This window comes from Monopterus albus, unplaced genomic scaffold, assembly GCF_001952655.1.
Source record: "Monopterus albus unplaced genomic scaffold, M_albus_1.0 scaffold318.1, whole genome shotgun sequence".
In the NCBI taxonomy this organism is placed as follows: Eukaryota; Metazoa; Chordata; class Actinopteri; order Synbranchiformes; family Synbranchidae; genus Monopterus; species Monopterus albus.
The window spans coordinates 159,580-171,859 of NW_018128198.1; the positions used below are offsets into that span (position 1 = coordinate 159,580).

Here is a 12,280-nt window from a genome sequence, read left to right on the forward strand (position 1 = left end):
TCCATCCAGTCATTAAATTTTTCTATACTGGCTCCAGGTGCTCTATAAATACAGCTTATTACAACATTCTTCTTTTTTTCCAAAAGTAATTTAACCGTCACACAATCCAGAAGATTCTCCACCACCCTAGACATTTTCTCCACTTTTTTATAACAAAAAGTTTTATCCATGTACAAGGCCACACCACCTCCCATCTTTATCTCTCTGTTTGTACATACTATTCACACATTATTCGGCCGTTCACCCATTCGCACTCCCAAGCACCCACACACCAGTGACATCACCGGGAGCAACTGGGGGTTCAGTGTCTTGCTCAAGGACACCTCAACATGTTGACTGGACAAACCGGGAATCAAACCGCTAATCCTCCGGTTAGGAAACGACCCGCTCTACCTCCTGAGCCACAGCCGCCCCCAACATGCATCTGAATAAGTACCAGGAATCTGTGAAACTTACAGTATGATTACACCATGACTGGCACTGGTGCAGAAGCACAGTGGACTAACTACACTGAAACCCCAGAACCCAAACAAAAACAGAAGCAACTTTTGGCTGGATCATCTCTCATAAAGAGAAGATCAGCCTCTGAAACACAGACATCAGCGTTATTTCTCTTTTCCTGACCATTCACAAAGAGTCTGTGTGTCAGAGGTGGAAATAAAATGCAGACATCAAAACTGAACTGCAGCAATCTTCACAGTACAAGTAGCTTGGCTGTACAGCAGAAACATCATGATCTACACATCAATAGAAGAGGCTGGCAGAGACTAATTATAATGCAGATTATTTAATGGAGGTTGAGGCTTTTTGAATCTAAGTCAATGACACTGTATTTGGTAACAAGTGATGGCTGTGAACTGCTGGAGGTGATTAGTCTGCATGAGGTCCCTGTTTGGACCAAACATGGCTGTGCTGAAGTGTAACAATTCACAATGACCATGATATAAGTGAGGGTCCGAGGGAGGAGCAGGAAGCCACACAAGATCACTGCACGCGTTGAACACATGACGACACGTGGAAAAGCCATTAGAAGAGACAGTCACATTAAAAAAGGTGCTTCTAATGTTAAACATGGACAGAAACAAGTGGGAACACTGTGGGAAATGTTAGTTTATTGAAGTTCCATATCTGAAAAGACGTTTTCCTTTTTAAAACAGGAGATTAAACTGCACAACGTGGCGGCTAGGTAACATCTGGGGAGCACAGAACTTTGTGCAAACCAAAAAATAAAAATAAAAAAGACAAATGAAGCAGGCCAGAATGTTAATCCATAAAGTATTTCACCAACCAAACTGCTAAAGGCAAAGCAGATACTGAGAGTCAGTGCAGGGTCCTCAGCCTCTTGAACCAGAGTCAAAATGTGATGAAAAATGAGAAACCATGACAAATTTGTTGCCTTAAATACACCTATTCATTTTCTGGTGCTTTATAATTGATATGGGTCAAATTCATTTTATTTTATACCATGAATGCAGCACAATATTTTGTATTTGAGTACATGGCATGATCGTCCTTGGGGGGTGGGGATGGGGGCAGCTGTGCAGCAGTGATGCCTGCAGCCAGGACTCAATAAGGAGCACACCCACAGTTTGCTAAAGAAAGTAGTACGTCTCATTTTTACACAGAATAAACTATTTGATTCTTAATAGTGTGTGGTTTATTATTTCATTGAACTAGGTGTTTAATTTACTTTTTACATGTATTTCAAATGTGTCACTCTTCTCTAAGTCTGTGCCTCAGCCTGGCCACCCTGTCCAAACTTTACTAGATGGGTCTTCAGAGACCCTGCTGATCAACCGACCAGCCTCTTTAGACAGGTATGCTGGTTCAGCTGCTTTCAGGATAATCCTGCCTACTGGTAAAAATGTGGTCTGACCTGACTCCTAATAGGCCAGAGGATGTTTGTGCACATAGAGTATACACACACAGACGTCTTCAAGCTGTCAGAGCAGCACAGGGGCTCTCAGGCTCATTAACATTCTGCATCTGGCTTCACATCACACAAATCTCTCCTCTGAGAGAAATATATTATGCTGGTAAAATGCCGCTGCCTTCAACATGCAGATGAGAAAGAGGACGACACTTCACTGTGCGGCCTGTTCATTTCTCGTTCTTTAAATACTCTCAGGTAAATATCCACTCAGTCAGAATTATTATTGTATATTTATCTTTTTTCAGGACTGGGTGAGTGATTCTAGTTGTCAGGAGAAATTAAACATTGCTACAGTCTGAGCCTATTTCATGGCTGAGAGCAGTGAGATAAAGATAAGATCAAATAGGTGAAACTGTACAGTAAGGAAGGCTGTGCCACTAAACCTGTCACAGTGTGAAATCTTAAATCCTTTATAACATATTTTAATGGATTTTACTGTAATTAAACACTTACCAGGTGATTTTTTTATGTTTTAGCAGAAATATGAAGATACAAAAATTCAGATCCTGATACTGCTGCCAGGGTTATTGTAATATTAGTGTAGTTTTGTCTGTGACAGTAACAGGACTGAACAGGGGAGAGTGGAAGTCAATTCATACCTTAGAAGCATTAGCACCCTCCCAAATCAATAGCAATACAGTGCTCCCCGGGTTATGCCTTAGTGTGACGCTCATTTAAATCTCTACCAATCAACACATCTCTATCCTGTCATAGTATCCACTGTCATATCACTTGAGGTTTATTTCAAGCTACCTCCTCTAGTCTCCCACCCCTCTTCAGCAACAATGACTTGATCACCGTCTGGCTTCTCACTGTGCTTTCACTGCAATGTACAACGAAGCCAGAAACAGCGTCTGAATCCTTGTATTTACGGTTGTCGAGTTAAAAAAGGTGCACCTGCACCACTCTTGATGGAGGATGGGGACATCTCCAGTTGTGCCGACTTTTTCCCCTCGTTGAACGGGAACAAATGACAGAGGGAGAACATACAGGAACATTAGAGTGTGTAGTGCAGAGGAAGACAGTTAGTGAAGAAGATGTGAACAGAGAGTGAGCACAGCTGGAGCCCTGTCTGCAGCTGTACTATGACGGGTGGAGAGGTCACACACGAAGGGAGCTTCTACCCTGCCAGGGGCTGTCAGTGAGGTGGTGACTTAGAAAACAGGAGGCTGCTGCTGCTGCTGCTTGTTAGGGCAACTTTAAAATAACCACCCACATCTTTTGTCTGACTTGGTAGAAAAGTTCCACACACTTAACACACAGAACGGCAACGCCTACATTCCAGGTGATACTAAAGTTAGGAGAGATGTACTGGAGGTGGCACATTAAATCAAATTAAAACATCTGTTTTGCATTTTGTTACTGTGGAGACTACACAGAGTAATCAGGAGTGGGTTCCATTAAGGGAACAAACACAATGCTTTCTGAAAATACAACCCATTTTTGTTGCTTTGGTTCTAAAGGTGTGCTATAAATGATTAAACACTGGAGGCGATACTGTGCTTTTCTTTTATTACCATTACATCAGGGATTATGAACCACAGTAGCAGTTTTATCACTATTGGCGCCTCCCCGGCCAGGGGCTGTCAGTGAGGTGTTGACTTAGAAAACAGGAGGCTGCTGCTGCTGCTGCTTGTTAGGGCAACTTTAAAATAACCACCCACATCTTTTGTCTGACTTGGTAGAAAAGTTCCACACACTTAACACACAGAACGGCAACGCCTACATTCCAGGTGATACTAAAGTTAGGAGAGATGTACTGGAGGTGGCACATTAAATCAAATTAAAACATCTGTTTTGCATTTTGTTACTGTGGAGACTACACAGAGTAATCAGGAGTGGGTTCCATTAAGGGAACAAACACAATGCTTTCTGAAAATACAACCCATTTTTGTTGCTTTGGTTCTAAAGGTGTGCTATAAATGATTAAACACTGGAGGCGATACTGTGCTTTTCTTTTATTACCATTACATCAGGGATTATGAACCACAGTAGCAGTTTTATCACTATTGCATAATAAACCTGAATGGATTATGCTAATCCAGATAATAACATTATGGGATGGAGGCAACCAACTTATACAGGAGAAAAGAAATGATCGGTGGGTACAGTGCTGGAGTTTCCATCAGGTAGACTGTAGTAAACCAGTGCAACAATAACTGAACCAAAACCTAATCAAACAGGCCAGACAGTAATCAGCTCAATCTGGAGCTGCATATTTATTCTCAGGAACACTGTGAGATACCTTCAAAACAGATTATATCAGTCAAATACATCATGGAAATCTCCGCTGACCCTGTCATTAGCCCTCCGAGGCATTATCAGCCACAAGGTTGACAGTGCATAAGTATTTGTTTTGCATAAAAGTATTTGGTGTCCTTCGCAGCTCTGTTTATAAAAGTCTGCTAGATGTGTGTGTGGTTTTGAAGGGATCTCTCAGCCGATCAGCTGCAGCCAGCCTTGTCAGGCTGACAGAGTATCGATGCTAGACGCCTACGTAAACATTTTATCAAGCGACCTTCCTGCTCTCTACTCTGCCTCCACCTTAAAAACGGTTTTCTTTCTTATATCAGCCCTTTCTTTCCCTCTGCTAAGACAACAAAGAGCTCAGTGGGACTCAAACTGCTCTGCACCACTGAAAACTATTCAACCGGGATAGATCACTGTCACCCTAACCAATATGAAGTGAGTCACAGATGCAACCATATTTTGAGGGTGTGTATATGAAACGTAAAAAGGCATAATTAGCTTTTTCACCTCCAGCAGTAGCAGCAGCATTCCTTGATGGGCTCCCAGAAGCAGTTTATCTTTACCACAGCTGCCTGATTCTTAATTACTCCACTGCTAATTACTGCTTGTCCATAATAGGTATAGGGACTGCAGGCTGTCATCCACCCACCATGTTCTTTGTTGACTGGTAAAAGCAAGAGGATGGGTGGCACACCCATACACGTGGATACTCACACACACCACCAGTGCTGCATTCGTGCAGTTGTGCATGCAGCTGTGACTGATGTTCTAACAGGACACAATAGGGTGTGTTACAGTTGATCCGGCAGGCAGGACAGAAGAACAAACAAGGTTCTCAGGGGACAACAGGGTTTGGTTACCTCAAACACACTCCTATTGTTGCTTAGCTCTTTTTTTACCTTGAATTCCAAAATATAAATCTATAAACGAGCTGACGTCAACAACCTCAACTTCGGAGACATCTTTCCCTCGGTGCACCACTTTAAGCAGATTTTTAAAATCTTTCTCAGTTTTTATGAAGTGTAATCACTGCGCTCTTGAATCAAGGTGGCATTCCTCTAATCAAGGCTGAGTGGGTGCTGAATGACATCAACAGCAAAGTAAAGCTTTTTACCTATTCAGCTTTTAACTATTTAAACATGTTACTTCTCCTGCATGTAAAACACATTTCTGATTCAAGCCAGAGTGGAGTTTGCACCCTCCGAAGATTAAACTCAATACAAACTGTATTCAGTGTTCAGAGAAATCAACAGTAATCACATTTAAGTCTGTACTGTAGTCATATCTAATCATTTGGAAACTGTGCATTAAGCCTCATAAGATTTAACCTTAATAATAAAGGCTATTTGGATTTATGTAATTGGAAGTCGATGGACTAAAAAAGAACAGCTGAACTCAGCCCATAAATTAATGGAAGATAATTAAACTCTGCCCATTCAAGCTGATCTCGTTCCTCAACAAAGCCAGTCTGATGTGACGCCTGTCGCAAGTGTAAACATTAGCATTAGAGGCCCCAGGGGCCCTTAGTGTACCTGCCATGCATTTCTACTGGCTTAGGGCACATTGACCTGTCTCGTTAAATTTACTGAGTCTGGCTGTGTGTGTGCATTTACTTGGCTATCTCTGTGAGGACCGGTTTGATACCATGGTAGTCAGGACATTTTGGCCAGTCCTCTTGTTGTTAGGGTCTTGGTTAGATTTAGGGATTAAGTGTGTGTATGTGTGTGTGTGTGTGTGTGTGTGTGTGTGTGTGTAGTTAGCAGGGAGCTGTACAGTACGTCTGCAGGGCCACTGCTTGACCTTTTATCCTGGACACATCACCCCAGTGATTAAGCTCCTGTAGAGATCAGCCACAGAGCAACACTCCGGAGGGAAATCTATGAGATTCTACAGTGCAGAGCGTCTCACTGAACATTAGTCAGTCTGTCATGTTCAGTTACAAAGTGAAAGAAACAGGCCCTGATTGTGAGTTGATTTTGAATTGGCTACAAACCTGAACGAACCAACAAAGAAGGCCAGTACAAACATTACCTCCTTGGCAGAGACAAAAAGTACAGTTGTTATGCCCAGATATCCCTGAAAATAGCAAGAAATTGCTTCCATCAATCTGATAATGTTTACTTACAATAACAAAGACACAAGAAAATGCCTTAGCAAAACCCCCCCACACATGATGGAGAAGTGGAGCAGGCAGTCAAGACTGTGATTCTTTCCACTACCATACAGGCCAAACACTGTGCAGGCTAAACAGTGCCATGTTTCAAGGTGCAAAGACACAAGTCCTGTGGGGAATGTCTTTGTGAGCGTGCCCATCACTATTCAAATGCTCTTCCAGACAATTCAAACGCTTTTCCAGTCATGTGACCTTTGCCTATAGGAAAACACACTGTCTGTTGTCATCAACTATTTATGTGTGGCAAGCCTGAGGTCCATTATATAGTTTTCCATTTGTTGAAAACAAAGAAACTGCTGCTAGTGCAAATAACATAGTTTTACCGGATTCATTAACAGTATCTGGATGCAGCCTGGAGGTGAGCCAGATTTCCCATCAGCCCTAGAGACATTTCCAGTCACAGTTTGGATGCGACTGCTTACCGAAGCCCAAAATATTGCGTTAAAGATGTCCCAGGGGGCCGTGAGCGACTCCCCTAAAGATATAACAAATAACTACACTGCCTTACTATGTCATTTGGCATCACATGGAGAGAACACAAAACAAATAGTCTTTGTTCTGTTGCTGTGTGGTTTTCCAACCTGCTATCTTGGGTCATCTGGGGTTTTTCTTCAAAATTCACTCTCCTTTATAAAGAGCCAACTAAGCCCACTGGTCAAAATTTCTCACATTTGATATTTTGCTCCTTTTGCTTGTCCTATCACTATCATTTTGTCTCTGAGACTGACGAAGTATTCCCACTATAACGTCCATTCAGTGGCTGTTCTGGAGCTCTCAGCTATATCACATGGTCTTTCTCAGTTGATGAACCATGAAAGCCTATGTTCAAATGTCCAGTTTTCCATTTTCAGAATCAGAATCATCCTTGAACGTACAGGAATCTGACTCAGTACAGAGGCCCTCGGTGTGTTTTTAGGCAATAGGAAATATCAGTGAAAATGCAATAAACAGTGTGAAGAAGAAATATGAGGAAGAGGAAATATGTGCAATCATAAGAACTTCATGTCCATGATGACTTTAAAGGTCAAGGTGAAAAGTTCATTCCTCATTCTTGAGCTTCCACAACAGTGCCTTACAAAGTAAACTGCCTATATATAAAATATTGATTATTTTATTATAGAACATCATCAATATTTGTGATGAGGTTATTGGACTGTTTAGCAGAGGAAATAAGAACTTTAGAAGATGGGTTCCCTTAAGTTGTTGTGTTTAAATAGATAACTGATTGACCAATACATGACAATGATATTTGCCTCTCTATAATTAATAGACTACACAAACTCACAGCTTCTTTTCAATCTGAGGCAAAACTGTGAACAACTTCCAGAGTGATAACATGCAAATACTATATCTACAAACTCCGTGTGGAAGTGTGACAGTAGCCCATCAGGGAGACACAAAGATTAGTAACTGGGGTAAAAGTAAAGGCCAGTGCGTAAATCAAAGCTGAAGTCCACAGACACACACAAATACGCATAAAGATTTCAGGTGAGTTGCAGCAAAGATTGGTGAAGCAAAAGAACCAGCGGTATCAACCATAACCTGTCTTTAGATAACAATACAACCCATCATTTGTCCATGTGCAGGCTGCTTACCCGGTTACAGTCTGGCCGCGTTCACCTCCATCACATCGCAGAGAAGACGTCCTGTTTCTGAGCAGGTTGGACCCTCACAGCTCCTCGGACTGAAGGATGTGGGTTACACACCGGGATCCGTGCAGACCAGACAGCACTGACTCAAAATCACACACTCCTCAGTCAGTCGTTGATTATTTGTCCTTTCCTTGTGCTATTCGGGGGGATTTTTATCGGATGATCTCGGATGCACGACCTCTTTGCGGGTTTCTCCTTGGGAACTGTGCTGCCTTCACGTGCCACTCGTAAATTCAAGACTACCAGTTTTAAATTCGGATCAACGTAACGGGATGTCTTCTTTCCTCGGCTTAAATCATGTCAGTAACATGGTTATGGTATGATTTATATATGTATAAACTGCATATTTTATGTAAAATTGTTATATGCTGTTGTATATTAAACTCAAAAGGCTCAGAGCCACAGGAAAGGCTTACAAAGAGGACACATTGCCTGTAGGAAATTCATATCGTGACTTTAATATTTCCGACAGCAAGTGAAAGCGGCACTAGCCATAGGACAACCGCTCTCAGCATATGACTGGCACAGAAGACAATGTCTAGCTGTGGTCACACTCGGCCCATATGTCCCCCTTGTCGGCCCAGATATTGGTGGTGTTCACTCTCCATCATTTAGCAAGAGTCCAGTCAGAGCCAGATGTGTCTGTGCTCTAACAGCTGCCTGCTCCTTCTACTCCTACTGACTGACTAAAGATATGAACATCTGTACATTGTGATAGATATACAGAATAATCTGCGACTGCGGAATTGCAGTGTTACACAGCGAAGCCACGTAACCAACAAGATAAACAAACTACAACAAAAGAAGAAGAAGAAGAAAACAGCTGTTGGTAAAACTAAACTAAACTAAATTAATATAGTCAACAGGTCTGTGGTTTGTGCTGTTGTTGAACTGTGCTTCTATCATTTCACTTAGCCTAATCACTAAAATTATGATACATGTTTTTGTTCAAATTATAGTAAAAAAAAAAAGTTTGTTTTGGCTGTGCACGCTTCCTCTCAGGCTCAGACTCAGGCTGTCATCTCTGCTACTGGTTTACAACCCGGGAACTCTCTATTGTGGCTCGACCGCTGCAGTCAACTGTGGATAGTTGCTTGGAAACAGTAAACCTTACCTCCCACAGCCCAAGGGCAACCCCCACAGTAACTGATATCACCAGAGGACAGCCACTGTTTACCTCCATCCATGGAAACAGACCCCGACTGGTTTCTTTTCACTTGATAGGCGACAGACACAATGAAAAAGAATTCCTGTCCTTTTGCAGTCCATCCGGGTCACTTCAAACAAGGTGCTGGCATCTTTTAAATGGGAATGTAATCACAAAAAGTGGTAAAATTAGCCTTATGTTGGTTTACTGTTTACTTGCCCCTTGCATGGGGACATACACATCGAGAGCCGATGTACCTGAGTCAAATTCCTTGTGTGTCCGACACACCTGGCCAATAAAGCTGATTCTGATTCTGATTCTAAAATCACAACGAGTGCCTGAAATAATCCCAATCTGCACCCATCCCAACATTTTTAGACTTGAAATGTACAATATAGAGGTTATAAAGCAGTTTATTTGGAGCACTGTTTTCTGCTTAATACCAATGTTTCCTCTGTTGTTCCTTCCTATTTCAGATTATTCTTAGCATCTCCAAAACCACTTTTCTTCTGCATCGAACTCACAGACACATGTGTACATATAGTACAAAGCATCCCCTCAAGTGGTGTAAGTGGACAGGAGGTCTGTTGAGACAAATACAGGATAACACACTTGTGTAATCTTGACAGATCTTGTCTTAGATGTTGGTCCTTTAATGTTTGAAGGCAGTAGAGCATATGGCCGCAGTAAACTGCAAACAGGGCATGAATTTAAGGCTTAGGAATAATTAGGGAGAGGAAGAGAGATAATTTCACCATCACAGGGTTCGTGGTGCTCAGAGCTTTTGCAGTTTGTGGAGGTTGAAACTGCAATCAGAAGCATGTCTGCATCAGTTCATTAGTCTCTCATTGCTAGAACATCAATGAGCTGGAGCTGTTTAGCTCAGTCAGTAATTAGTTTTACAGCTCAGGCCAGTGATGCTGCTAATTTAGTGCATAGGTCTGGCAGTGTTGGGACCCACCTGTAGGTTGAGGCTGTATTTGTTATACTGACTTTTATTCATTCTGAATTTAAGCATTTTTAAAGTTAACAAACACATAAAAGGACAATATCACATTTTATGCACAACACAGAACAGTGCACGTCCAGCAATGGCTAAATAATGTCACAATTATTTTCAAAAAGTGCAATTATCTCACTCCACTGTCAGAGTTGATTTGGTTTTACTAGCTATTGTTTTAAGTAAAACTACATTCTCAAGAATGTTTTTATTTTTTACTTTTAACATAAACTCAAAAGCAAGGTTTGTTATGATATGATTGCTGTGTTTATACATTACATGAGCATCACCGGTTTTTGTTCCTGTAAAAATCTGTTGATCTTTACATGTTAAAAAAAAGCATTCCAATCTATTTTGTGCTCTAATGGAATATAATTTAAACTATAAATAGTTTTTCAATAATTATTATTAGGAGTTGAGTGGGTAAGTGAACAATGGGGGCCAAGTGCATGCTGAATCACACACATCAACCTAAAATAAATGATGATAAATTCAATATAGCATCAAATATTAACATTTGAGAAGCTCTTATCAGTGAATTTAGCTTAAGATTAATTAAATTATTAATGAGTTTGTTTAAAAATACTTTTCTGTCCGTTGACTAATTGATAAATCAGTACTATTCCATTTAGTTCTAGTTCTAGTGTACTGGGTGGTTCCCCTGCACCTCATAATAACAAACCTGTGGTGTATAGTCGGGGTCAAAGGGGGCACAACAACAATCCCTTTAGAAGCCTAATACCCAGGAAACGTGACCTTTTTTTTTTTTACAAAATTTACTTCAACACATAACAGTGAATATCACGTTAACATAATACAATACATGAATGCTGAGTCTAATAAGAAACATTCAAGTACCAAATTGTCCTGAAGCTGCATTAAGAAGATTTGATTGACAGGCCTTGAACCAATCACACGAGAGAACATCCGGCTGACCAATTATAAACTCCTACCAGAAGAAGGTGGGACTTAACGGCATCAATGAGGTGGTCCGTACTCCGCCTTACATGGTTATCGAATTAAAAAAAAAAACTGTAGAAACTTTACAGCCCATGAAACTCTCAGGATGAATGGTACAGCATACTCCAACTTTGACAATCAAGAACATGTCCTGAAATTAGGAGAGACGTTTGAGAAACACCCGAAAAGTGCCTACCATACTGTACGATGTAAGTGGGACTTTGAATCAGTTAGTTGTGTCTGGCTGTTGCTGCAGCTAACACTAGCATGCTAGTTAGCTCATTAGCTAACAATCCGAAGACAGCTGTTTGACATGGAGCCAGGTTTAGCCTTCTTGTCAAACCAGTTGCCTCCTCTGCTTCTGTCGTCTTTTAGTAAGTTGACAGTGCTCTGTCTTCTTTGTCATTTTCATAAGTTAATTCTCGACTTCTGCAAGCCATTGATGCCCCAGCTGCCAAAATGTTACTTAGCTAATGATAGCATTGGTTAATCTGTACGATAATACCATCTGGTGGTACAAATAGTTAACTGAAACACTGAGTTGGAATAGTATTATAACATCAGTGGTAGTGTTGCCGATGCTGAGAATATATTATATACATTAATTTGTGGACCTATAATATGTACTTTTTATGTATTTTGTTTTATTTTTTGTCATAGATGACTTCAAACCAGCCTCCATTGATACAGCATGTGAAGGAGAGCTTGAAGTGGGCAAAGGAGAGCAAGTCACTATTACTTTACCTAATTTAGAGGTCAGTGTGTGATGCTCCAAAGCTGTTCTCTACCAGAAATATGTGTGGATGTTTGGCATGGCTGGATGGATTAACCTTCTGGGCTCATCTGGGCAAAGATTTGTTGTTGGACCCCTGTTTACGAGCTCAATCAAGAACATGGCACTGAGCTGAAGTTGTCTTTTTGAATATGTTTTGTGGCTTTGAATCAGTGGACAGGCCTTACTTTTTCATTGATACCACAATATTAATAATTAAAACAAGAAATAAAACAGAACAGACCACATGTCTGGTCAAATGTTTCCAGGAGAAAGGGGACTCAGACTTCCAGTATTTCAAAATCCTGACTACAACCCTGCCTGTGTTGCCTGTATTTTTAGGGTTCAAGTGCTCCAGTCACGGTCTTCAAGGGATCCAAGAGGCCATACATG

General features: G+C 41.1%; 2 protein-coding genes across 2 annotated transcripts in view; one reads left to right on the forward strand and one right to left on the reverse strand.

Annotated features, from left to right (window-relative positions):
* The window catches only part of arhgef49 (Rho guanine nucleotide exchange factor 49), a 56,611-nt gene extending 48,395 nt beyond the window's left edge, over positions 1-8,216 (reverse strand). The window contains exon 1 of the mRNA XM_020623974.1: positions 7,952-8,216. The gene's annotated coding sequence lies outside the window, so the exon portion shown is untranslated. The remainder of the gene's footprint in view (positions 1-7,951) is intronic.
* A 2,886-nt stretch (positions 8,217-11,102) lies between these two features.
* The window catches only part of eaf2 (ELL associated factor 2), a 4,724-nt gene continuing 3,546 nt past the window's right edge, over positions 11,103-12,280 (forward strand). Inside the window, 3 exon segments of the mRNA XM_020623964.1 lie at positions 11,103-11,324; positions 11,776-11,870; positions 12,230-12,280. Of these exon segments, the coding sequence (XP_020479620.1) occupies positions 11,222-11,324; positions 11,776-11,870; positions 12,230-12,280 (249 nt within the window). The 5' untranslated portion in view covers positions 11,103-11,221.